At 36.4% G+C, this 25957-nt stretch overlaps 1 protein-coding gene across 1 annotated transcript; it reads right to left on the bottom strand.

Annotated features, from left to right (window-relative positions):
• Positions 1 to 6780: 6780 nt before the first annotated feature.
• Positions 6781 to 14928, bottom strand: LOC113427562 (vomeronasal type-2 receptor 26-like). Its single transcript, XM_087946177.1, has 4 exons — positions 14653 to 14928; positions 12961 to 13821; positions 9101 to 9227; positions 6781 to 7685 (listed from the first exon to the last, which is right to left on the bottom strand). The coding sequence occupies exons 2-4, from the start codon at positions 13099 to 13101 to the stop codon at positions 6781 to 6783; spliced, it is 1173 nt and encodes a 390-aa protein (XP_087802303.1). The 5' UTR covers positions 13102 to 13821; positions 14653 to 14928.
• Positions 14929 to 25957: the final 11029 nt, after the last annotated feature.

The following is a 25957-nucleotide window of genomic DNA, read 5'->3' as shown; positions in this document are numbered from 1 at the left end:
GTTAATAACAATTAAACATAAATTGAATTTACTTGAACAAGATAAAATAGAAATTAACTTGAAAAGGTCCAAACAAAATTATTTTGAGCATACAAATAAACCAGGAAGATGGTTATCCCATAAACTTTAAAAAGTGAAAGAAAAGAGATTGATACACCAACTAATGGATGAGAAAGACGTCTTACAACATGAGATAGAGAAGAAAAAAGATATCATTTACAACTATTTTCAAAGATTATATAAAAAGGAGGAAATTAATGAAGATAAAATAAGAACTTATTTAGAGGAGACGAATGACAAGGTAATTGGAGAGGAATGGATAGAGTTATTGAATAAAGATATTACATGGTCTGAATTGAAGTCAGCAACGGAGAATCAAAGTAATAACAAATCTCCAGGACCAGATGGGATTCCGGCAGAACTATATAAAGCAATAATGGAACTAGTAGGACCACTGATGCTGGAAGTGTTTAATGAGGTACTTCTGGCAGCCAAGATGCCGGACTCATGGAGCTGATTTTGCTAATCCCGAAGGAGGATGCAGATCATAGATACATCAACAACTATAAACCGATTTCACTTTTAAATGCCGATTATAAATTATTTACTTCTATTATAGCTAATAGAGTAAAACAAGCTTTAAATCCACATATCCACGAAGATCAAAATGGATTTCTTCCGTCCCGACAAATAAAGAACAATTTAAGAACCGTTATCGATGTCCTAGAATATTATGAAGCCCACCCGGAGAAACAATCCGCACTCATGTTTTTAGATGCTGAGAAAGCATTTGATAACTTAAATTGGCACTTTTAATTCAAAAAATTTACAATATGAGTCTTGGCACCAAATTTGAAAACATTATAACAACAATTTACAACACACAACAGGCTAATATACTAATCAATGGCGAACAAACAGGTCCAATAAATATAGAAAAAGGTGTCAGACAGGGCTGCCTTCTCTCACCTCTTCTTTTCATTTTTGCCCTAGAATCACTCTTAACATGGGTTAGACAAAATTCTGAAATTAGAGGAGTGAGGGTCAAATCAGAAGAATATAAACTACAAGCGTTTGCTGACGATATGGTTTTCTTTTTGGAGGAACCCATGGAAAAAGGATATAATCTAATAAAAGAATTAGAACGATTTGGTGCAGTGGCAGGATTAAAAATTAATAGAAAAAAGACGAAACTAATGACCAAAAACTTAACAGAAAACCAGAAGGAAGAATTAGAAGCAACGATGGGGATACAGGTAACAAAAAGGGTCAAATATTTAGGAATATGGTTAACACCACAAGGTAATTCACTCAAAGAGAACAATTATGATAAACTACTTCAACAAACAAAGAAAGATTTAGAATCCTGGAATAAGCTGCAGCTCTCCTTATTGGGCAGGATTGCCTCGATTAAAATGAACATATTACCAAAATTTCTTTATTTATTCCAGACAATTCCAATTAAGTTGCCAAAAATTTTTTTTGAAGAATTAAATAAGATCACACTTAAATTTATTTGGCAGGGGAAAAAACCCAGGATCAATGTAAAGGCCTTACAAGATGCGAAAAGTAGAGGGGGTCTAGCTCTTCCAAATTGGGAATTATATTATTCGGCAGCTATCCTATTATGGTTAAAAGACTGGGTGAACTTACTTAATAAAAGAATTTTAGCATTAGAAGGGCATGACCTCCAGAGAGGGTGGCATGCCTTCTTATGGGAAGTGGGGAAACCCAAGCAGTCTTACTTTCATAGACACCTCATTAGGGACTCATTATTAATTAATTGGAAAAAAATATGCAAAAAACACTATCTAAAAATTCCGATCTGGCTATCAACAATGGAGGCAATGGTACACCCCAATAATTTGGACATAACAAAAATGATTAAATATAAAGATTTATTAGATCCGCAAGGAAACTTAAAAACTCGACAAGAATTACAGGAACAGGGATTTAAAATTGATCAGTGGTTATATATACAAATCCATAGCAGATACAAACAAGATATAAAAGACTTTGGAATTTATAACAAACTGCAGTATTTAGATAAAATTTTACTAGGATCAAACAAAAAGAACATATCCAAATTCTATAAATACTTACTGGAAGTAGAATTAGAACAAGAGATAGTCAAAGGGAACATGATAGCCTGGAGCAGGAATGTCGGAAGAAGTATTACATTATCAGAATGTGAAAAGATTTAGAACAGAAATATTAAGATTACAAAATCGGCAGCATATAAAGAAAATACATACAAAATGTTTTATAGATGGCACTTGCCCCCTTCGAGGTTGGCGAAAATGAACCCAAACACGAGTCCAAAATGCTGGAAATGTAAAAGCATAGAAGGAACCTACTTTCATATGTGGTGGTCTTGCAAAGAAACCCAGAAATATTGGCAAAAAATCAGAAAATGGTTGGAGGAGATAACCAAAGAACAAATTGAATACAAACCAGAGTTCTTCCTACTAGGGATCTCCGATAAACATTTACCCAAAAAGATGAAATATGTAACAATTCATATCCTAACTGTGGCCAGATTAGCGTTCGCCCAGTGTTGGAAATCACTCTATACACCTACAGAACAAATGGTCATCCAGAAAATATGTGATTGTGCAGAAATGGATAAATTAACCATAGCACTTAAAAATAAAGAGCCTTCAACATTTTACGATAATTGGAACTCTTGGTATAATTGGTTAGTCCAGAGATAAACTGCTTAATGGACAATGGGTAATTTAAGCATAGATATCGATAAGATGTGTGTATTCAAATTAATGTAGGAGAATTGGATCTTGCAGACTGTCAAAAAGGATATTGTCTGTTTTTAAACGTATCTTTTTCTTTTTCTCTCTCTCTCTTTCTCTTTCTTTGTTTCTTTCTTTCTTTTACATCTCTTCTTCTCTTCTCTTTCCGGTTTGCAAGACCGAGTGTCCCTCCCCCCCCCTTTTGTGTATGTAATGTCGATATGTTTTTAATTGTAAATTTAATAAAATTTATTTATAAAAAAAATAAAATAAAAATAATAATAATAATAAAAAAAGGAATGGGCACAACAGGCCTACAGTAAGAACTTGTGCAAAGGCCCTCCTAACCATGATTGCATCTGCACTTTGATCAGGAGTTGTGAGTCTAGGTGGACACATAAGCATGATCTGATCCAACATGACCAGCTAACAATTTATTCCAAGCAACAGCCAAAGCTTCAAATGGACCATGCAACAGACCACTAGCAATCTCTGAAACCCATTTAGGAAAGTCAGTTAGATTGGGGTTGGACCAATCTAATGGGACAAGCCTCCCTGCAATGATATTGATGCTGAAGAATCTTACAGAAAGCTGGACATGATCTGACCATGACAAGGGAGATATCAAGAGCTTCCATAGCTTAACAGGTCTGATGGGAACACCAAATTCTATTTGTTACTACTGTGTAGGTCTGCTGACTGAATACAATGGCTGAGATAGTTAGATTGCAAAACTGGCATAAGATACCAGTCTTATATTCTCCAAGAATTTTGTACCTTTCCTGTCTCTAATTATACCTCCTCATTCCAATCACCACCATAATACATTTGTTAGATCGGGTAGATCGGTTCCCACAGAGATGCGAGACCAAAAGTGATCATTCAGCTCTTTATTGCGTATATAGACCAGTACAACACCTGTGAGCCGCGGCAACCCTTCATATAGAAATTGCTCACGACTCGGTGGCCAATGACAGGGCTTTGAATCTCCTGCGATCGGCTCGGCCAATCGCGGTTGATTCTTAGCGCACGAATCATGGCCGTTCAGTTGGCCAATCAGGTTGCGGTCCATGTGGACCAATCAGGATTCAGGGTTTGGAGTATGCTAATACAGAACAACATTGACCTGCTCCTATCCCACAAATCAAAGCATTCCCCTATTTGGGTCTTTCCGGTTCGCAAGACCGAGTGTCCCTTTTCCCCCCCCCTTTTGTGTATGTAATGTCGATATGTTTTTAATTGTAAATTTAATAAAATTTATTTATAAATAAAATAAAATAATAATAATAATAATAATAATAATAATAATAATAATAATAATAATAATAATTAAAAAAAAGGAATGGGCACAACAGGCCTACAGTAAGAACTTGTGCAAAGGCCCTCCTAACCATGATTGCATCTGCACTTTGATCAGGAGTTGTGAGTCTAGGTGGACACATAAGCATGATCTGATCCAACATGACCAGCTAACAATTTATTCCAAGCAACAGCCAAAGCTTCAAATGGACCATGCAACAGACCACTAGCAATCTCTGAAACCCATTTAGGAAAGTCAGTTAGATTGGGGTTGGACCAATCTAATGGGACAAGCCTCCCTGCAATGATATTGATGCTGAAGAATCTTACAGAAAGCTGGACATGATCTGACCATGACAAGGGAGATATCAAGAGCTTCCATAGCTTAACAGGTCTGATGGGAACACCAAATTCTATTTGTTACTACTGTGTAGGTCTGCTGACTGAATACAATGGCTGAGATAGTTAGATTGCAAAACTGGCATAAGATACCAGTCTTATATTCTCCAAGAATTTTGTACCTTTCCTGTCTCTAATTATACCTCCTCATTCCAATCACCACCATAATACATTTGTTAGATCGGGTAGATCGGTTCCCACAGAGACGCGAGACCAAAAGTGATCATTCAGCTCTTTATTGCGTATATAGACGAGTACAACACCTGTGAGCCGCGGCAACCCTTCATATAGAAATTGCTCGCGGCTCGGCGGCCAATGACAGGGCTTTGAATCTCCCGCGATCAGCTCGGCCAATCGCGGTTGATTCTTAGCGCACGAATCATGGCCGTTCAGTTGGCCAATCAGGTTGCGGTCCGTGTGGACCAATCAGGATTCAGGGTTTGGAGTATGCTAATACAGAACAACATTGACCTGCTCCTATCCCACAAATCAAAGCATTCCCCTATTTGGGTCTCTCAGTTCCGTTGCCCCAAACTCCATCAGGATATCTAGTGAACACCTTGAACAATCCACTCACAATCACTTCCTTGATGCTCTCACCAACTGGTCAAGAAACCAACTCCACCAATCCCCTTATCTGGTTCTCAACCAGAGGAGAGAAATAGGCCTATACTGGGAAATTCACAGTCCACAGTCATAAGTATATAACTAGTAGAGGCTATCCATGCCAATTAACTAATTATTGTAGTGTCATCTTCTTTCTCTCCAGGACTAACAAAAGAGAAGGCAAAATTACCTCAGCAGACAGGAGAGTCTGCCACTTAGAGGTGGTATTCATCAGATTCTGACCAATTCTAGAGAACTGGTAGCAGAAATTTTGAGTAATTCAGAGAACCAGTAAATACCATCTCTGACTGGCCCACCCCCATCTATTCTCTGCCTTCTGAGTCCCAGGTGATCAGCTGGGTCTTCTTTTGTTGCCCTGCACAGGAGAACAGAGCTGGAAAGCAAGTTAGTGGGGTGAGGAGGGAATGGAGATTTTGCAGTAACCATCCCCAGGAGTGGGGAGGGAATGGGATTTTACAGTATCCTTCCCCTGCAACACCCACCAAGCCACACCCATAGAACTGGTAGAAAAAAAATTGAATCCCACCACTGACTGCCACTATACTGATATCCACCCATCTAGCCACTGTTAAGGACCTTCAGAGATCCAGAGACTCTTGGCCCTTCAAATGAAGAACTGGGCATAGATCCTGGCAGCAGTTGTCAGGATCAGATGATGTTGCAACAGGCAGAGGACTTCCATTATTTGCACATGACTGTAATTACTACATTTATCAGTTTCAAGAAATGCACATCCTTCATCACAACTGGTTAAGGTTCAGGGACTAAATAGCCCATTCCATTCCTCCATCACAGCTGCTGGCAAACCCCCACCATAGAAAAAGTCCATTGGCAGGGGCAGAAATGACAAACGTAAGGACAACACAGTGCACAATACAAAATAGACAAAAGGACATCTTCAACAACTACCATGAGGTCCACAAACAGAGCAAGAGTGACTGGTGTCCAATTATAAGTGAAACCAGCATGGCCAGGGTAGCTATTGTGGCTTATCTAATAATCAGTCACATATGGTGGAAATCTGTGGCTTTTGTTGAAAAATACAAATTGCATAACATTGCAAAGGCCTGAAACATGACAATACTTTATCCCACTTTTGTTTCTAAGAAATTGAGCCAGGAATTTTCTTCATGTTTCTATACAATTCATTCTAAGAGGATTTCAGATTTTTATTTAAAAGACAAAGCCTATTTGAAATAAAGGAAATATCTTCTTGGGAGAAACCCAGTGTTTTTTCAAAAGGCAGCTGGACTTTCTTTGCTTTTATCAGAACTAAAGAAGTTTCTTGGATGAGAAATGAAATGTCTTCAAGGAAAAAAATCCAATTGCCTTTTGAGAAAGCACCTTGGGACAGCCATGAACTGCTTGAATGAGAATCTCAATATAAAGTCTTGGAGAAATATGACATATATTGAATTGTTTGCTGCAAATATCTACCATAAATAGAACAGAAGAGAATATCTGCAATTGAGTGGAAATAACATATAATCTTCCCCCTCCCTCCCTCTCCCTCTCCCCACGCTCTCTCTCTCTCTGTGTGTGTCTTTCTCTGTCTCTGTCTGTCTGTCTGTCTGTCTCTCTCTCTCTGTGTTTCTGTCTCTCCCTCCCTTTCTCCACACAACATGTAGTCCTTACAACTGGTCACTTAGTGGCCATTCAATGTTCCAGCAGTAGGTTTACAAGAATGTATAATTTACAGAGCCACAATTCATTTGTGTTTTTTTATTATTAATTGTTCCTTTTTGTTCAAATCTGGTCTCAGTAGAATAACATAGCATTTGGGGAAAAAGATACAGCCCAGTAATCCAGCTGCCGAAGCCAAAATAGAGAAGATCTCCACAGTCACCATATATTTTCCCTTTGTACTCAAGTAGGTTGGAACAAATGATATCCAGACACTACAAAAGACCAACATGCTGAAGGTGATAAATTTGGCTTCATTAAAGGTGTCAGGTAACTTCCTGGCTAGAAAGGCCAATGTGAAGCTGATAGAAGCCAAGAATCCCATAAAGCCAAGGACAAGGTAAAACATGATGGCTGAACCTTCATTACATTCTAGGACAATTTCTTCAGTTATGGAATACATGTCTGAATCTGGGAATGGGGGAGAAATTTCCAACCACATACTACAAATGGTAATTTGCACCACAGAGCAAGACAAAACAATAGTGTTGGCTAGCCATTTCCCTACCAATTTCCTCATTTTTGAACCTGGCTTGCTGGCCATGAAAGCAAGAACCACTACAATTGTTTTCCCCAATATACAAGAAAGAGCTACAGAGAATATGATGCCAAAAACAGCTTGTCGCAAGAGACATTTCACTTGGTCAGGTTGCCCAATGAAGAGCAAAGTGCAAAGGAAAGAAAGCAGGAGAGCAATAAGAAGAATGTAGGCAAGATTCCTGTTGTTGGCTTTGACAATGGGGGTGTTCTGCTTTTTAATGAAGATTCCCAGCACCAAAGCTGTGATGAAAGAAAAGGAGAGACTAACAGACACCAAGGTTATTCCCACTGGTTCACTGTAAGACAAGAATATTATTTCTCTTAGAATGCAAAGATTTTGATCCTGGCTTGAAAATTGATCTTCTGAACAGTGAAGACACTCATCTGCATCTGAAAAACAAAACACTGTTGTATATGTATATCAAAAATGTTTGAGTTAAATCAGTGGTTCTTAAAGTATGGTCCAAGGATTCTTGGATACAATAAATGAAATGTATATGATCAATATTAATATTATTTGCAAAATAATTAAAATAATGTTATTCTTTTCATTATTTTTATTCATTAAAATATTGTCTTTATGTTAATATCTATTGTGATTAGTATTTTAATTCTTTTTGCTCTTTCATGATTCAATAAATGCAGCAATTTTCATATTTTATATTGTGTATATCAATAACTAAACCATAAAAATAAAAGCTCCCTGGGGGGGTGTCTTCCAAAATCTTTAAAAATGGGAAGGGGTCAAAAGAGCAAAAAGTTTAAAACACCAAGTTAGATCAATTGTTAATTAAATAATATGGTTTGATTTATTCCAAATGCTTTTTGCCTTATGTATGTCAGTTATAAGTAAGTATGATTTGTTGGAATCCAAAAAGTTGAGACATATAGGATAGTTCAAATAAATGTCTATCTATGTAAAGTGAATAGATGTAGAACTGGCTATATGTATTCAACACTAAATATTCCAAACCTATAAATGTTTCAGGTAAATATCAAGGACATGTCCCATAGGGATTTAATTATTTGATTACTTCAGGCTTAATCTATACATAACAGTAGCAGAACAAAATGTGACTTGTATGTTGACCTATCTATTGTTCAGTGCTTTTTCATTCATAATCTTTTGTAATTCTGTGCTATTGTGAGCTACTTGACTATTTCTTTCAAACATCAATTGCAGACCAGCTCCAAAGCTGCTTCAAAAGTCTCTTTGACTTCCATGTTTATGTTAAATTTATGTTTTACCAACAAAAAATATAAATAAAGGGAGTTTGTCAGTAAAACATGTTTAACAGAAAAATAGTTTGTATAAAAGTGACTGCCTGTGAAGGCTCCTGGATTGGGACTGAAAGGCAAAAATGGAAACAGTGTACCCCGTCTCATAATTGGGTGGACCAGGTTATCCTAATAAACCAGTCTCACCAGGAAAAAAAAAAGAATACTTCCATGTTTGATCTCTGAAACTAAACATTCAGAATGTGTTTTTCTCTCTTAAATTCTCCCCAAAGTGACAATTATTTAACTTAGGAACTTGCACATTTTTTTTTAAAAAAAAAAGCTTTGCTATGAAGCCTTTGGGTATTTATTTTAGTATTTTTAAGAAGCCATCAAGTTCAAAGGCCCCAGTTTAGAAATGTCAAGAAATCCTTCTATGTTCCCTTGTATAATTCTCACATCTCTTTCCCTGAAATTGTGTGTGTGTGTGTGTGTGTGTGTATGTGTGTGTGTGTGTGTAAAATTTCAAGTGGTTTGTCAATATGGCTTAAGTATAGAAACAAATCCATATAATGGATATTTCTTACCTGTTTGGTTTGCAATCTTCCCTTTGGGACAACGAAGGCAATCATAACAGCAGAATGGCTTCCCTTCTACTTTTATCTTGCTATAACCTGGAAAGCAATTGTCATTGCAAAGTGAAAGAGGCCACATCTGTTAATTTTAAAAAAATGAAAATGAAATTATTGCCTAACATTCAAACCTCATCAAACTTATTTCCTCCTTGCAGTTGAACAGCTACCTCCCCATTTATCTTAGAACAGCTTTAATTCCAATCATTGGGTCTCCAAAACAGCAACTATAACTTCACTGGGGCAGCTTCTTTGCTGCCACCTGTGACAAATAGATTTGTGCATGATGAATTGGGTGTCAGACATGCTTGGCAGTTCTTAATGACTTTTAAGCCATCTATGACCCCTCACACGTTGCTTAATATGAAACCTTCTCTTGCTGCTTCTCAGGTTGTTTCTGTCAGGGTTTTTCATGATGGGGGGACAACCTCTATGATCAGCTCTCCTACTTTTGATTTACACAGTCTTCCAAACAATAAGCCTCTACTTCTATAGCAAGGCCTTGGGAGTAGGATGGATACACAGAATGAGTCCAAGACTTATATGGAGAAAACTGTACTTATGAGCACTTTTGGAGCCTTGCCCTAGGTCAATCAGGACAATATTTTACAAAAGTTGGATAGTATTAAGAAAACTCTGTTAAGCTACTATTGCTACTGTTGATGCATTTATTCATCTTGTGTCATGTAGCATTTTACACCATCTCATAAAGGAGAATATTTGTAGCTCAGGGTTGACATGAGGGGTCCTTGGTGCTCTCTGCTTGTTTTCTTGCAGACGTTTCATTACCCAAACTAGGAAACGTTATCAGTGTGGGTGATGATGATATTACCTAGTTTGGGTAATGAAATATCTGGAAAAAAACAAGCAAGCTCAGAGAGCACCAAGGTCCCCTCACTTTATATCATCTGTTTCTCATGGGTGACATGGAGCTGAGTGAATATCCCAGACTTTTCCAAATGATCAGAAGATTGAAACTCCCAATTCTTTGCAATGATGCTGAAGAGAGACTCTCAGACCCTAGCAATTCAACCTATGAAAGCTCAGCCATAAATCTTGCTGGACTTTTCATACTGTGCCTGATTCTTCTAATTTTGACTTGCTTACATTTTCAAAGTTTGAATGTATGTACATTCTGCAGAAATGGATATATTAATAAGCATATAGATGGTTTTAAAAAGATAATGCATCTTCAAGAAATTGTGAGTGTGAAGTCAAGGTATCTAGTTATCCTAACAATTAAAGGTAAAGGTTCCCCTCACACATATGTGCTAATCAATCCTGACTCTAGGGATGGTGCTCATCTCCATTTCTAAGCTGAAGAGCCAGTGCTGTCCAAAGCCATCTCTATGGCCAGCAAGACTAAATGCCGAAGGTGCACAGAATGCTGTTACCTTTCCACCAAAGGCGGTCCCTATTTTTCTACTTGCATTTTTACATGTTTTCAAACTGCTAGGTTGGCAGAAGCTGGGACAAGGAATGGGAACTCACTCTGTTATGCGGCACTCAGGATTCAAACTGTCGAACTGCTGACCTTTCTGATCGATAAGCTCAGTGTCTTAGCCACTGAGTCACCATGCCCCCTTAACCTAACAATTAGGACTATAATATTAATATGATGAAAATTGAAAACTCTCTGTGTTACAAAATTTTAATATATTTAGGAATTTTAGAAAAATAAAGCCTTACCACATTAAATTAAGTATCACTGTAATTTTAAAGCTGATAAGGATCCTGTTGCTTGTAGGAACAACCAATACAGGTTAGGCACTTTCTTTTTATGTGTAAAGTTTTTTATACAGTAATTAAATGCCTATATAGCTTTAATATATTACATATTAATAAATAGTGGCTTTTAAAAAGTAATATTTCTTGAAAAAAAATATTTTAATTTCTTTTTTGAATTTTAGCTAAATCAAGAAAAGGAGGAGAAAGGCTGCATGTTGTTGCCATGGAATAAGTATTGTCTTATTGATCTTAATAAATTCAGTTCAGGTCAATTTTTATATGGATATTTTAACTTTATAGCAATCATGTTCATGAGTCACTTTGCAAAAAAAAAAAAAAGTCAATTTGTACCTCTAATTTCTGAAGAAATTGTCTGAATTTTGGAGCTATAAATAACAATAAAATAAATTATTCCCCATGCTTTGATGTTGATGCAAAACTACCTGGTTAAACATGGTAGGCCAGATTATTTTCTCCACAGAAATAGTGAGAACCTTGTTTCGGGGAGCCATCAGAGCTATGTTTCCAACTTTGATTCGGTGAAATGATAGGTTGGGGAAGGTGACCCAATTGATAACATCAAATCCAGTTGCTAGTTCTCCTCTTTCATCAAAGGAAACCTTATCTCCAGCGCTGTTGTTAAATGAAACAGTTTTCAGATACCAATGGAACTAAATATAAATAATTGATAGGGATTTTTAGAGATTGGAAATAATGAGTATGAATGAGTACATACGAATGAAAGATTTTTCATAAGCCATATTTATTTATTTAGAAAATGTATAGTGCCACCTATTTGCACATGGTAATACATATGTTAGCCTTTTTGAGACAGCAGTCAAAAAGCACAGTAAAAGAATCTCTTTTTATTGCTATAGGGTATTAAACTTGAAATCTTGCTAAAGTTTCCTTCTAAGGTAAGATTATCTGGAGTCTCTTTCATGCAGTCCCTTCTTTCTCAGGACAAAATTGTCATTTACTTTCCCTGAAAAGTCCTTCTGAGGACATCTCTACACTCCTCTACATTATTTTAAGAGTTCTTTTGGCATTCCCATGCATGAAGCAAATATTTATGTCAGTTGAAGCAGCATGTTAACATAATCTTTCATGAGATTCTTGTTAAATTCTATTGCTCTGGACTGTTGTGTACTAAAAATGTCATTTCCACCTTGCTCTGATCTGCCTGTTGATCAAGGTCACCAAGATGATTAGAGAATTGGAGGCTAAAACATACAATGAATGGTTGCAGAAACTGAGCGTGGCTAGTCCAGTGAAGAAAAGGACCAGGGGAGACATGATAACAGATTTCCAATATTTGAGCAGCTGCACAGAGATGAGAGAGTCCCACTATTTTCCAAGGCACCTAAAGGCCAGACAAGGAATAATGGATGGAAACTGAACAAGGGGAGATTCAACCTAGAAATAAGGATAAATTTTCTGACAGTGACAGCAATCAATCAAAGGAACAAAAGTTGCCTTCAGAAGTTGAGGGAGCTTTATCACTGGAAGACTCCAGACTGCCATATGTCAGAAATAGTGTAGGGCCTGCTTGGGCAGGAGGTTGGACTAGATTATCTACAAGGTCCCTTCCAACTCTGTTAATTGTATCTCTCTTTTTTCTTCTTCTCATGCTCCTCACTGCCCACTGCCATTAATCTTGGCTTTCTCCTACAAGTCATTTTCCTCTCAAATTAACATTTATGTTGCCTGCTTATCGTCATTGTTGCATACCATGTTTAGGTATATGTAAATTACTCTAAAGTATTATGGCAAAACCCATTTCATTTGGAAGTTCTCACATATCAGATTGAACTTATTAACTATGCAACTCCAAAATACTACTTGATTGTCATTTCAATAAAGATATGATTGTCATTTCAATAAAGAAATTGGAGGTGGTATTCAGCAGGTTCTGACTACTTCTGGAGAACCAGTAATGGAAATTTTGAGTAGTTTGGAGAACTGGCAAATACTCTCTCTGACTGGAGATTTTACAGTATCCTTCCCCTGCCATGCCCACAGAACCAGTAGTAAAAAAAAAAAAATTCCACCACTGAAAGAAATGTCCACACTCATTTCATTTTTACCTGCCATGACTCTTGATTTAGAGTCCTGAGTTCCCAAGCATTTCCTCTTTTTCTGTGTTTGGGTTTGGATGAAAGCATAGCATGCAGAGCATGGGCCACAGCATGGATAGCATTGTAAATGCTATAACTTTGCCCAGTCATATTTGTTTCAAAAACAGATCCAGGAAGGGTCTCCAATGCCTCCTCACCAGTACATTCATTGCCTCTATCCTCATCCAACCTAATATTTGGGAAAGAACACTCAAATGCATTTTCCTAAAACAGTCTTGTCAAACTGTCTTCTTCTTCAGAAAAGGGTTTTCTCATCTGAATAAAATTTTTAAACTCTAATATCTCCTTTGAGGAAACCGCCAATGATAGTGCACCATGGATGAAGTCCAGGCCCATATTTCTTTGAAAGGGGATTGATGTGAATTCCATCTGTGCTGGCATTATCCAAATTTTATCTTTTCTCTTCATTAGCATGCCCTCATATGCTGAAATATATGGAAACATTCTAAAAACGGGTATATCCTCATTTTCACAATATATGATCACAACATTGGCATTACTTCTCATAATAACCTTGTACAGTGTAACATAGCCATTAAATTGAATCTCAAGGTCATTGGCAACTGATTCCTTTGGCATTTCTTCTATGAAGTCAAAACAGATGCCTTTTTTAGAAAACATATCAAGCCTATTATGTATAAACCTCTTTCCCTTTTCAGGATTTGGGACAATGAGCCCAATCCATCTCCATTGGAAGTGAAGCAACAATTGGATGATCCCCATAATTTGAAAGTCTTCATTTGGAAATAACTGATGGAGCAAAACAGCTTGTATGTTGTCATCCATCTCTGCAGCAGAACCATATATGAGCTAAGAAAAATGTAGGAATTGGAGTATATACAGCATTTCCAAATCAAAATATTTCTAGCTATCTTTAAAGATATGTTCAATAAAACTATTAATATTGTTCTCCAAAGAATAGGAGAATTTGCATATTTCAATATAATTTCTATGGAAATTGTTAATGTTTCTTTTAACAGATTACCTGTCAAGGTTCTGACTGACAGAAACCAACCGAGCAAGCACAATTGAGGCAATCTTGAGGCAATCTCTTTAGGCAAAGCCTTATTGAGTGCATCATTTTGGCACAGACTAAGGCAAAACCAGCTCTGGCTATTTTCCACGTAATCCTGTATAATAAAAGTATAGAATTCTCCCTCCCCATTTTGGTGCTTTTCACATTGTCCAATTAAAGGCAATTGAATTACTATGAGAAAATACTTCTGAAGATCTTTGCCACCTGTTGAAGTGCCCTTGGTTCCACAGGTTGCTCTCCTGATGTCTGGAGGAGGCTACATTCTAATTCCCCCCACCTTCCCCCTTATTTCATTGGCAAGCTGAGAGGTGATAATGGTTGCAACAGCATAAGCCTGCTTCAAAGCTTGACAGTACATTTCTGAAGCTTTAGAAATACAGTATATGAACTACAAAGTTGAATATTAACTACTGGTTTATACTATATTCAGACACTTGGTTAAATGAAATAATTATCCATAAAATTATGAGAATTCCATTTTCTAGCATTTTTAATATTTCCTGTCTGCACCTCCCTATGTGAAATATAGTTAGAATATTGTCCAATCATATAAACATATGAAGAGGTTGTTGGACTTGATTCTTTCTTTCTGGGATAGCTCTCACCTGTGGGATCTTGTAAATGCTCAGAATATTTGACATGAACTGACCAATGTAAGCATTATGTCCTGCAACGACAGATATTACATTGTCCTTGACATCACACTTATAGTTTGGGGTGAGCCTTCCCTTTGTAGAGAGAAGCTCCAAGGTAGCCAGATAGATCCATCTTGCCAGGACATAGCTATTGGAGATATGGAAGCCGAGGGTGATATTTGGTAATATCCTGGGATTCTCATTGATTTCTTTGACTGCAAATTCCAAAGCCAAGATGTGCTGGTAGTTTTGCATATGGAACCTGAAATAAGTGTTAGAACATATCTTTCCAAATTTGGAATTGACTGCACCTTAACCTATGTTTTCTAATTGTATCACACAACATTAGATTATGCTACCCATGATCGCTGAAACAAGTGGGTAAATCAGCATTTGAGGATAGCATTTCTTTGATTATCCAAGACAACTAGGCTGAAGACACAGGGCAAAGTTGTGTAACAATAGATATAAAATGTCCATGGAGATTCTCAGTCATCCAGTCCTGGTTGTCCCAAAGGTGTGGTTTTTTTTTCAAAAGGCAACTGGACTTTCGTTGATTTTATTTCTGATGGGGTTTCTTGATGAGAAGTGAAACATCTTCAAGTACAAACAAAGTCCAGTTGCCTTTTGAAAAAAAAAAGCATGTTTTGGACAATAGATATAAAACTCACCCTGGAATACTGGACTGTAACACTCTACTTCTACTACTGTAACACTCTACTTCTACTACCCTAAATATCAGTGATGATGATGGCTAATTGCAAAATGGAATAATCATCAATAATTACAGAATTTTGCCTTAATGTAGAGGTCCTGATTTAAGTTTATCTTCTACCCTAATATTCTAGTCCACTATTTCCACCTCCTCTTTCTTTACATTGTTCTTCCAAAGAAACCCTGTTTCTCAGGATATTGGGAAAAGAAATTCAAATGCCACTATATTGTACTTTAATGCAGTGGAAATTTCTGAGTAGCATTAATACAAAATCTTCATGTAAGACTAACTGCTGTCATCCACAGCTTTATAGTTGATCATTGTTATGAAGCAATGAGATGTTAATACATACATTTATTTCTTTTGTACTTCACCTAGTCAATCACATGATAAAGTAATGTACTACAATTAAACTAATTCCTAGCATAATGGCATCAAGAAGGGTATTAGAAACCATTAAAAACATAATGGAAAATAACTTGCATAGCAGAAATCAGATAATAATTACAGTAATAACAATCTTATTAAGCAGAGTGATAAATAATAGTGCAGCATAGACCAGCTCAAATTCATCCTATACCTCAATTCAATCATGCCACAAATTTTAACTATTTCTGTATTTGCATTATTTAAAACAATGAATTGCATACATGAAATCATCAACCAGTTCATTTGATGGATTTGTTGTGAATGTCACTATTTCAGACAGCATGTAAATTTGGGAAGAAATGCCAGCAATGACCAAATATTCTGAATGATATTGTTTGTGCTTAATAAGAGCTGGGTTTCCTACAGAACATATACCAAGCAGATTATCGCATTCTGCGTTCAAGAACAATATTGATAAAAATGCAGGGAATAATATCATCTTGCAGACCAATGTGTCACTCTATTAGAATTACGCATTTGAAATAAGACCACCATTAGGTTGTAAATCAGAGATGTACTGTTTAAACTTCAGAAAGAAAGCTCTTTGTTCTCCTATTATACCCCAGGAAAATAAAGAATATTATATTTTTGTTATTGTTGAAATGCATTACTTTTTAATGTTTTCTGTAACTCTTTAGAGATTGAAAATAATAATGGGTAATTGATAATTGTACGGCTCCATACATGTTCATGTCCCAATTATGATATACAGGGACTTGTAAACTGGAGTTAAGGAAAATTAATAATGGCAGGTGGAAAAAAAACACATTAGCAGTAAAAAAAAAAACTCCAATATCTATCTTTTGTTTTCTATGCGATAAACCAGAATAACATAATTGGAAGGGGTCTTGGAGGTTTTGTAGTCCAACTCCCTATTTAGGCAGGAAACCCTGAACAGTGGGTTGTCCAATTTTTTCTTAAAAACATTCAGTGTTGGAGTATCCACAGCTTCTGGAGGCAAGTCCTTCCATTGATTAATTGTTCTAACCATCAGGACATTTTCCTAGTTCTAGGTTGCTTTTCTCCTTCATTAGTTTCCATCCATCTTCAAGCAGGAGACCCTATACCTTTTCAGACAAATGGTTGTCCATTCTCTTCTTAAAAACCTTCATTATTGGAGCACCCACAACTTCTAGAGGCAAGCTGTTCAACTGACTAATTGCTCAAACTTTCAGGAAATTTCTTCTTAGTTCTAGGTTGGTTCTTTTCTTATTAATTTACCTTCATTGCTTCTTGTTCTACTTTCAGAATAGATTGACTCCCTCTTATTTGTGGAAGTCTCTCACTGCTATTGTGTCATCATTAGTTCCTCTTTTATTAAAATAGATAAATTCAAATAGAAATTCCATTCATCATTAATTGAACAACAAATTGTTGTGGCCCCGACTCCCGAGCCTATGCTGACAGAGGAAGAGGACCTGGAAGATGAGGGGGAGGAACTGGCAATGCCTTCCTCCCCAGGACCTTCCTCCCTGCCAATGCCTTCTTCCCTGGTAATGCCTCAGGTTCCATCAGACAACCGAGAGGAACAACCTGAGATGAATCAGGAGGAAGGCATGTCGGAACAGCCCCTGACAGGGAGTGAAGAGGAGGAGTCTTGGCTCGACCCCAAGCAGCGTTGTAGGGAGAAATGTGAGCAGCAACGTAGGAGGCGTGGGAGGGTCAGAGAGTGAGCTGAGTCACTGAGCCACACCCCACAGGGGATAAAAGTGGGTGTGCTTTCTCCTTAAACTTTGTACAGGACAAAGTTTAACTTACTTTAGACTTTATTCGTGACTATGTTGGAAGAACGATTGTTTTGTGGGCTGCCTTGTGCTTTGTGAAGTAAAAGACCCATTTCCCTCTGTGTGAGTAAGACTTTGATTTACAATTGCTGCCAGCTCAGACCTGGCATGCAGGATGTAGTGGGATGCCAAGAATGTTATCAGTTACAGAGGATTTGCTCTGCGAAGTTCGAGCCAGCTTGCCTGTCTGTGTTTGTGTGTGTGTATAATCCCTTACCTTTTTGGGGAAAGGGAAGGGGAGACAGAACAACAAATTAATTAAAATAATTGAATTAAAATTGGATCTCACCCTTTAAAAATGTCAACTACTCTAAAATAAAATAATAAGCTAAAGTACTAGTGGCGTTTGAATTTTGGTTGATGTGCATATTTATCACCAATATTTTTATTTTGGGTACATAGCTATTGCAATAGTATTAGCATTTTATATGCTATTTCTATAGGGCTTCAGTTTTCACTACTTATTCTTTCAGTTTTCACTACTTTTCTCCATTTGATGGTAAGGGTCACACAATTGTTAAGTCCATATTCCATTGTTTATATGAAAAGTGCTGAGTAGTCATATTTTTTTTACATTTGAACAGCTGCCCACTCAGATGATTTAAAGCCAAACTTTACATTATCAGAGATGAGATAGATGAGGCTTTGGATCTATTGGAAATGACTCCAGATAACAAGAACTTGGATCAGTGAAAACACAGAGATTTTATTTCTAAGCTTAAATCAAAGGATACAAAAGGGGAAAAAGCTGTTTGCAAAGAGCGGTAGGATCTTAGCTTATCTCAACATGAGGTTTGAGCCAAGAACCACTCCTTGAGATTTCAGAATATTACATTTTATAGTCTTTCTATCCTGACACCTCCATGCCCCTCCTACATCAGGTCCAGTGACTGAGCACAGCTAATCTGAAATGCCTTATGGAGACAACACCATCTCCTTCAATACCTCCCAATGACCACACATCACATATTTTGCCAACATGGCTTTTCCTTATCTTACTTGGCATTAAGGAATGTCCCTTCATTGGGGCCTCTTTCTAATGGTCTGACAACAAAGAAATATCTATTTCTAACACCACATTGTTACATATTAATGTTACATTCAGCACATCTTCTCTCCAGCCATCTTAGAACAACATAATGATTATATGCATATTCACCTATGCAAAATAAAAGTCTGGTTATAACTTAAAATCACAATGTGCCAAGATTAAACTAAAGCAGATGCTTTGAAAAACAAAATCTAACTGGCAACGATGAATCCCAGAGTTGTTTGTTTGTTTCAAATGAAGGATTGCTGGAAGTCTGACACTAGCTTCAATTGTTCAAGGAAGTTAGGGTAATGTTTATCTTTTATTATCTCTTCTCCTATTGTCCTCCTAATTGACCACTTTGGTCTTTTGTTATGTCAAATGTGTGTGTGAATTGTCTTGACAGTTTGAGATACATACCAATTCCTGGAGGAAATAGGGGTGGCATTACTTGATACAGGATGATGTAATTGATTGCAGGTACATATTTAACAATGAGTAAATGTGTTAGAAAATATATTTACAGCAGGATTACATCAAGATAGCAAATGTCAATAGAGCAACTGTCTTCTTAATGCTATAATATACTATTCTCTTCACCTACATTTTATTTTTTATTTTTCTTATTTCTTACATATCTTCTCTATTCAGAGTTTTGCAGCATTAATTCAGTGCCAGAAAAATAAACACAGATGGCTGGTGCTTCATTTAACATCTTTATAAACATAATAAGTAGATTTTACAAACCACTTATAGATTTCTCCAACATGGAGAAAACTCAGACAGAAACATGTTGCAAGTCCAGAGCAGAGCTCTAGTTTTCAGTAAGCAAGCTAGTTTCATCTTCTTCAATAGAAAGACTCAGAGCTTAACATAACTTCAGAGCTGCAGAGCTTAATATAGAGCCACACCTAGGCTACTTCTAGTTTCAGTTTCTAAACTGTCCTCATTGGCTGATTTAGTTACTATGCCTATTGATTGGCTGACCTTGTTACCAACCTCTATTCCAGTTCATGAATATACTCTGACATTCTCTATGTCTAGAATGTATTGCATCTGCTCAGAAATGCACAACAAATATTAGAGGCATATTTTAGGGTTGTAACTTTATCAATGTTATCAGTAAAATATCGGACTTTTTGCAGATATCAAGCAGCTGTGCCATTATTCAAAACTGAGTTGATAAGTATCTATATAGTACATTCTGAAACGTGCTGACCAAAGAAAAATGTGGAATTTGAGCTGTGGTGGCAGAATGGTTAGAATGTAGTATTGCAGGCTGGTTCTGCCAACTGCCAGCAGTTCGATCCTAATCAGCTCAGGGTTGACTCAGGCTTCAATCCATCTGATGTTGGTAAAATGAGGATCCAGATTGTTGGGGGCTGACTCTGTAAACTGCTTAGAGAAGGCTGTAAAGCACTATAAAGTAGTATATACAATAAGTGTTGTAGAAATAATATCTAAGTTTATTTCTATTGCTATATATAAAAGGTAAAACATTATTTTAGAAGAAAGAGAAAGAATTACAGAAATAAACTAAATTGGTCAAGTAGAATAATTTTGAATATGCAGATTAACTAGAAAAACATAAACTTAAAAAGAGAAAGAAACACAAACATTATCAGCAATAAAGGAAGGAAACAAGCTGTTATATTAAACATTGGTAATAATAGAAGAATTGATAGTTTTCTTGAAGGAACTTGAGGTCAACATTGATGAAGTTGCTATATTAAAAAGTAGGATATCAGAGAATACACCAACATAGACAAATATTAAACACACCCATAACTGTTAAAGAAATCAAAAGGCTTTCTATGTTGGAGACTTATATTTTCTTATAATAAGAAAAATGGTATGGTATGGTATTGAGTTCCTCTTTGAAGGAGAAGGGTAGTACAGAAATGTGATAAACAAAGAAAGAAAGTATGGTTTGTAGAGATTAATTCAATTGTTTAAAGAAGCAGCACGGATTATTCAGTGAAGCCAGAATATAACCCAGCTGATATATTTACAAATTGCTGGAAGGATAAAATTTGATCAAAAAAAGGGACACTGAGAAAAATGACAAAATCTGAATGCTTCTATCAATTATTACATAATAGATTTTAAACTCCAGTTTACTAATTATTCATTAAAAGCCATGCTTTAAAAGCCATAGTTAAAAATCTAGCTGTTGCAACTGTAATCTTAGAATTTTTATTTGCAAGTAAAATGTAAAAGTATCTGTTCATGATTTAGTTATTAAAATTGCCCAGATCATTTCCTGCCAAAGACTGTGATAAAATTTGCAATATCCTCTATTTGTCCTAAATATGACATGGATTAGAAGCATTAAATATTTAACAAATAACCATTTGTAAACTGCTCAAAGCTGAGTAGGAGTTGAGTTGCATATAAACACAATATATTATTAATATTGCTATTGTTGATATTGCATGAAAAGATGGAGGTAAATCTTAAAGAACCAATCACTAATAGTGTATGTTCACAACAGAGGTTTGATCAAATTCAAGCAACAATGTTTCCATATATATAATATGACTGACCAATTTGGCAATTGTTTATCAACACTTTACTTAGCTTTAAATATATAATTTAAACAACATTTTGTTCATTAACATTCCAAAACCATAGTTAATATTCACATGAACATGATGTATAAATACAGTCAAACCAATATTTTCTAGGCAAAATATATAATTAAATCTCTCTCTTTCTCTCTCTTTTTAATTTATTTCTCCTCCAGATGAATGCAACAATGAATTGGATTTCTACAAGACTGCTATCACTATCAGGTTAAAGTCATAATCATTAATTAAAAAAGAAACAGAAAACAATCATTTGACGCAACAATTGCAGCAAAGTAGAATGAGATGCTATCCAAGGGTCATGAATAAGAGTGGTATCAAAATTAAACAAGCTGAGAAAGAGATCATGAATAAGGCTAATTATATAGGGAAACTGAAAAGCAATTCTTCACCATCTTCTTCTTACATTTCTCCTCAATTCCCACAATAATATATGGGCGAGAGAGAGAACTTTGTGTTGAGATGATAATTATATGCTTAAATGTATGGTACTGAGTCAACAATTCTGGCATGAAATGAGTCCCACATTTATTGTTGGAATCACACCAATTAGCAAATTTTGAATCATTTCTTTATTAACTGACCTTTTGTATTCAGATCAGGTCTTACAATAATGATATAGCATTTAGGCAAAAAATGCAACCTAGTAAACCAGCTGAAGATGCCAAAATGGAGAAGATCTCCACAGCCACCATATACTTTCCCTTGGTGCTCAGATAGGTCGGAACAAATGACACCCAGACACTGCAAAAAACCAACATGCTGAAAGTGATAAATTTGGCTTCATTGAAGCTATCAGGTAAATTCCTAGCTAGGAAGGCCACTGTGAAACTGACAGCAGTCAAGAACCCCAGAAAGCCAAGCACTGTGTAAAACATAGTGGTTGAACCTTCATGACATTGTAGAACAATTTCTTCAGCCATGGAGTGCATGTCAGAATCAGGGAATGGCGAAGAAATTGTGAGCCACATCACACAAATGCAGAATTGTGTCAGGGAGCAAGATAAGACAATAGAAATAGCCAGCCTTTTCCCCACCCATTTTCTCATTTTGGATCCAGGCTTGGTGGCCATGAAAGCAAGAACCACTATGATTGTTTTCCCCAATATACAAGAAAGAGCTACAGAAAAGATTATGCCAAAAGCAGTTTGTCGCAAGAGACATTTCACTTGGTCAGATTGCCCAGTGAAGAGCAAAGTGCAAAGGAATGAGAGGAGGAGAGCACTGAGAAGGCAATAAGTGAGATTCCTGTTGTTGGCTTTGACAATGGGAGTGTCCTGTTTTTTAATGAAGATCACCAGAATCACAGCTGACATGAAAGAAAAGGAGATGGCACTCACTACCAAAGAAATCCCCAGAGGTTCTTGATAAGTCAAGTAATTTATGCTTTTTTGAAGACACCTATGCTGACCTTTGTTCGGATATTGATACTCTGGGCACGTGAGACAATCATCCAAGTCTGGGAGGAAAATGGAACAAATAAAATCATTGCTTTTGAGCATCAAGCATTACTTGTGGATTAGATCCACTAAGATACTAACACTTACACAAGGATTCTGTTTGCTTTCTTCTTAAAGAAATTCATAATGCAATTTTTAATGTGCTTGTAAGGCACAAAGAACCAGGTCCAAATTCAAAGGGTTCTAATTTAATGGTTTGCTCCTTACACAATTATCTGCTCAACAAAATGGTTTTCACTGAGTAAGGCTAGATAACATTCAATGGCATTCAAAGAGTGTTGGACCTTATCTTGTTGTGACTATGTAGAGCAGGGTTGTCAAACTCATGTTGTCATGGCAGTGTTATGTGACGTATTGGGACTTTTCCCCCCTTTGCTAAATCAGGCATGGGCGTGGCCAGCATGTGACACATCCAGCCTACAGGCTGGGAGTTTGACAATCCTGATGTAAACAGATTCCTCATTTGATTTCTCCCCTGGCAATGTCAGTCTCTCTCTTACAGTGCTATAGTGGAGAGCTTGGTAATCTCTGAGCTTGGTTGTTATGTAAAGATAAAGCAATTTTACTCATCTTTAAAAAAAGCTAAAAATAAACAAAAAGGTAATGAAAAGTCTGAAAGCCAACAATAAAGTTCAGAAAACACCAGGGACTGCACAGTTCAAATCTGAGCTACCTATATTCCCTTCTCTTATGCTACAGTGTTCAATTTCCATATGCCCTGATTTTTATACCATTCTCTAACCTTAGTGAATTTCCAACTAGATTATTGGACTCACTCTATATAAAGACCATTTGGAAACAGCGACAAATCCACAAGGCATGTCTCACTTGAGTTACATTATTTCTACAAAAGCTGCCCTAGCTTTCAGTTGATTTCTGATTGCAATTCAAGGTCCTGGTTATCACCTTTAAAGCCCTGCATGTCACCAGGCCAAGTGATTGGTAAAACCACATCTCTTCAAGGCTATCTCCTATCCCAGTAAGTCAACTAATTGGGCACATCCTTAGATCCTCCATCATCTAATGACATCTTGGAGGCAGTGGTGGTATTCATTTTTTTTGCTAGAAGTTCTGTGGGTGTGGCTTGGTGGGTGTCATGTGACTTGGTGGGTATCATGTGACTTAGTAGTAGTGGCAGGAGAAGGATACTGTATAATCACCATTTTCACCCCACTCTGGGTACTGTAAAATTTCCATTCCCTTCCCATCCCACTAACCTGCTTTCCAGCTCTATTCTCCTATGCAGGGCAACAAAAGAAGACTCAGCTGATCAGCTGGAATTCCGAGCAGCTGGGACTTAGAGGCAGCGAATAGATGGAGGCAGAGTCAACCAGAGGTGGCATTTATCAGTTTTCCAAATTACTCAAAATTTCTGCTACCAGTTCTCCAGAACCTGTCAGAACTGGCTGAATACCACCTCTGCTTCTCTGTAGTATCCCCATGCTTATGCAATATTTTCTCACAGTGAATAGCAAGATGGGCAGCATATAAATGAATGAATGAATGAATGAATGAATGAATGAATGAATGAATGAATGAATCTGACTTGCAAGGGATCCCTGTCTTTTCAGTTGTGCAGTAGCCTGAGAGTATTTGGCTAATCTCTAAAGTGTTGGGCTAGAATGGAAGTTGAATCAGGAGTCTGAGTCATTCAGTGTTTGATGGTGAGGCTGGTTTGGTTTTCATTTGTGTTTTTATGGGTTGGGATAAGCCATCTATGATCATTATATGAGATAGAGGGTCATATAAGTTCTATAACTCAATAAGTCAATATCTCCAGAGTTTTACATTCTCTAGAAATAGAATGTAAAAACAAATAGAATCTAGAATCTAATAGACCCGACTCTGTAGTTTCTTCCCCAAACCCCAAAAACTTTAACCTTAGACTGTCTACTATTGACCTCACCCCTTTCCTAAGAGGTCTGTAGGGGACGTGCATAAGTGCACCAACGTGCCTACCGTCCCTGTCCTATTGTTTCTCTTATTCTTCTTTTATTTTTCTTATATGTACCCATTTCATGTATTCACAACTATGTATACACTTATATTATTATCTTGTAAACAATTGGCAAATCAAATAATAAATAAATAAATAAATAAATAAATAAATAAATAAATAAATAGAATTTAGTTTTACATTCTCTAGAAATAGAATGTAAAAACAAAAAGAAACCAGTGGAAAAACATAATTGCCAAGTTACCATTACTTCCATAAATAAAATACAAAAAATGCATTTCAGATAGTCTTCCAACAAATTTTAGTTTCTGGAAACTCTGTTTATAATTTTCTAGGAAACATAAGTCTGTTGATCTTCCTAGAGTTAACTGCATTGCTTTGTGATTAGACATATTAGTGAGCTATGAACATTTAGTTCAAATATTTCATTGCTGAACTATTCAATATGATATGAAGCACAAGAATTCCATCCACCATAATACTGATAAAAATGTAGTCCCACTTTATATTTATTTATATTTATTAAATTGTGTGTGTGTGTGTGTTTTGACATATCTTTTGCTTACCCAGCTGATCTGCTATCTTCCCTTTAGGACACTGTCTACAGTCATAGCAGCAAGATAATTTCCCTTCCAATTTCATCTTGCTGTGGCCAAGAGAACATTTCTTGTTACAGATGGAAAGAGGCAATGTCTGTTCATAAATAAAATAAGAATTCTTTCAAGTGAACAATTTATGTTTCATGGGATAGTTCATCAGTTAGACATAGCCACACACTTTATATCTTACTCAAATTTTGTTATTGGGTTTTCTAGATTTATTTCTGTTCAAATCCCCCCCCCCGTGTCAACTGCTCCTTGTGTATCTATTAAATTATCTATTAAATTCATGGATTTATTGATAGAGTCAAACCTAATACTCTGATTCTGAAGAATCAGAACCAGTAGCAGGTGATGGGAGAGCTTTTAATTCTCAAATCCTTAGAACATTCTTTCCTTGAGTTTCTAGTTTTTTTATTGGGCTCCTCCCTTTGCTATAGCTCTTTAAAAACTGGGTTGAATTTTCCATTTTCCATTTACATCTCTTATTGAAAGATTTGTGAACATTTCATAGAAAAAAAAAATCAAATTTTTAAAACTGAGTTATTTTTAATTTGGCTGCTTATAGCTGCATGATGTTTGTTTGTTACCTGGAGCACATTGAAAACAAAGGTCATATTTAATTATTTACAGGTAATTCAAACCATTTCCTCATATTCTTGTTTCCAAAATATGTTTACATTGGGATATATCCACCAAATATTAAAACAGTT

This window comes from Notechis scutatus, chromosome Z (assembly GCF_049901735.1).
Source record: "Notechis scutatus isolate UNSWTSFEM ecotype Mainland chromosome Z, rNotScu1.2, whole genome shotgun sequence".
Lineage (NCBI taxonomy): Eukaryota > Metazoa > Chordata > Lepidosauria > Squamata > Elapidae > Notechis > Notechis scutatus.
Note: the sequence above shows the minus strand (reverse complement) of the source record. Positions and strands in the feature narration are given on the sequence as shown.

What these genes read in the sequence shown, in the direction of transcription:
- LOC113427562 (XM_087946177.1), bottom strand. Translation starts at nt 13,101, where the DNA reads ATGACTGGGCAAAGTTATAGCATTTACAATGCTATCCATGCTGTGGCC. An exon ending in TAAATCAAGAGTCATGGCAG is followed by an intron (nt 9,228 to 12,960) that starts GTAAAAATGAAA and finishes TAAAATTAACAG; the next exon opens with ATGTGGCCTCTTTCACTTTG. An exon ending in GAAGATTGCAAACCAAACAG is followed by an intron (nt 7,686 to 9,100) that starts GTAAGAAATATC and finishes TTTGTTTTTCAG; the next exon opens with ATGCAGATGAGTGTCTTCAC.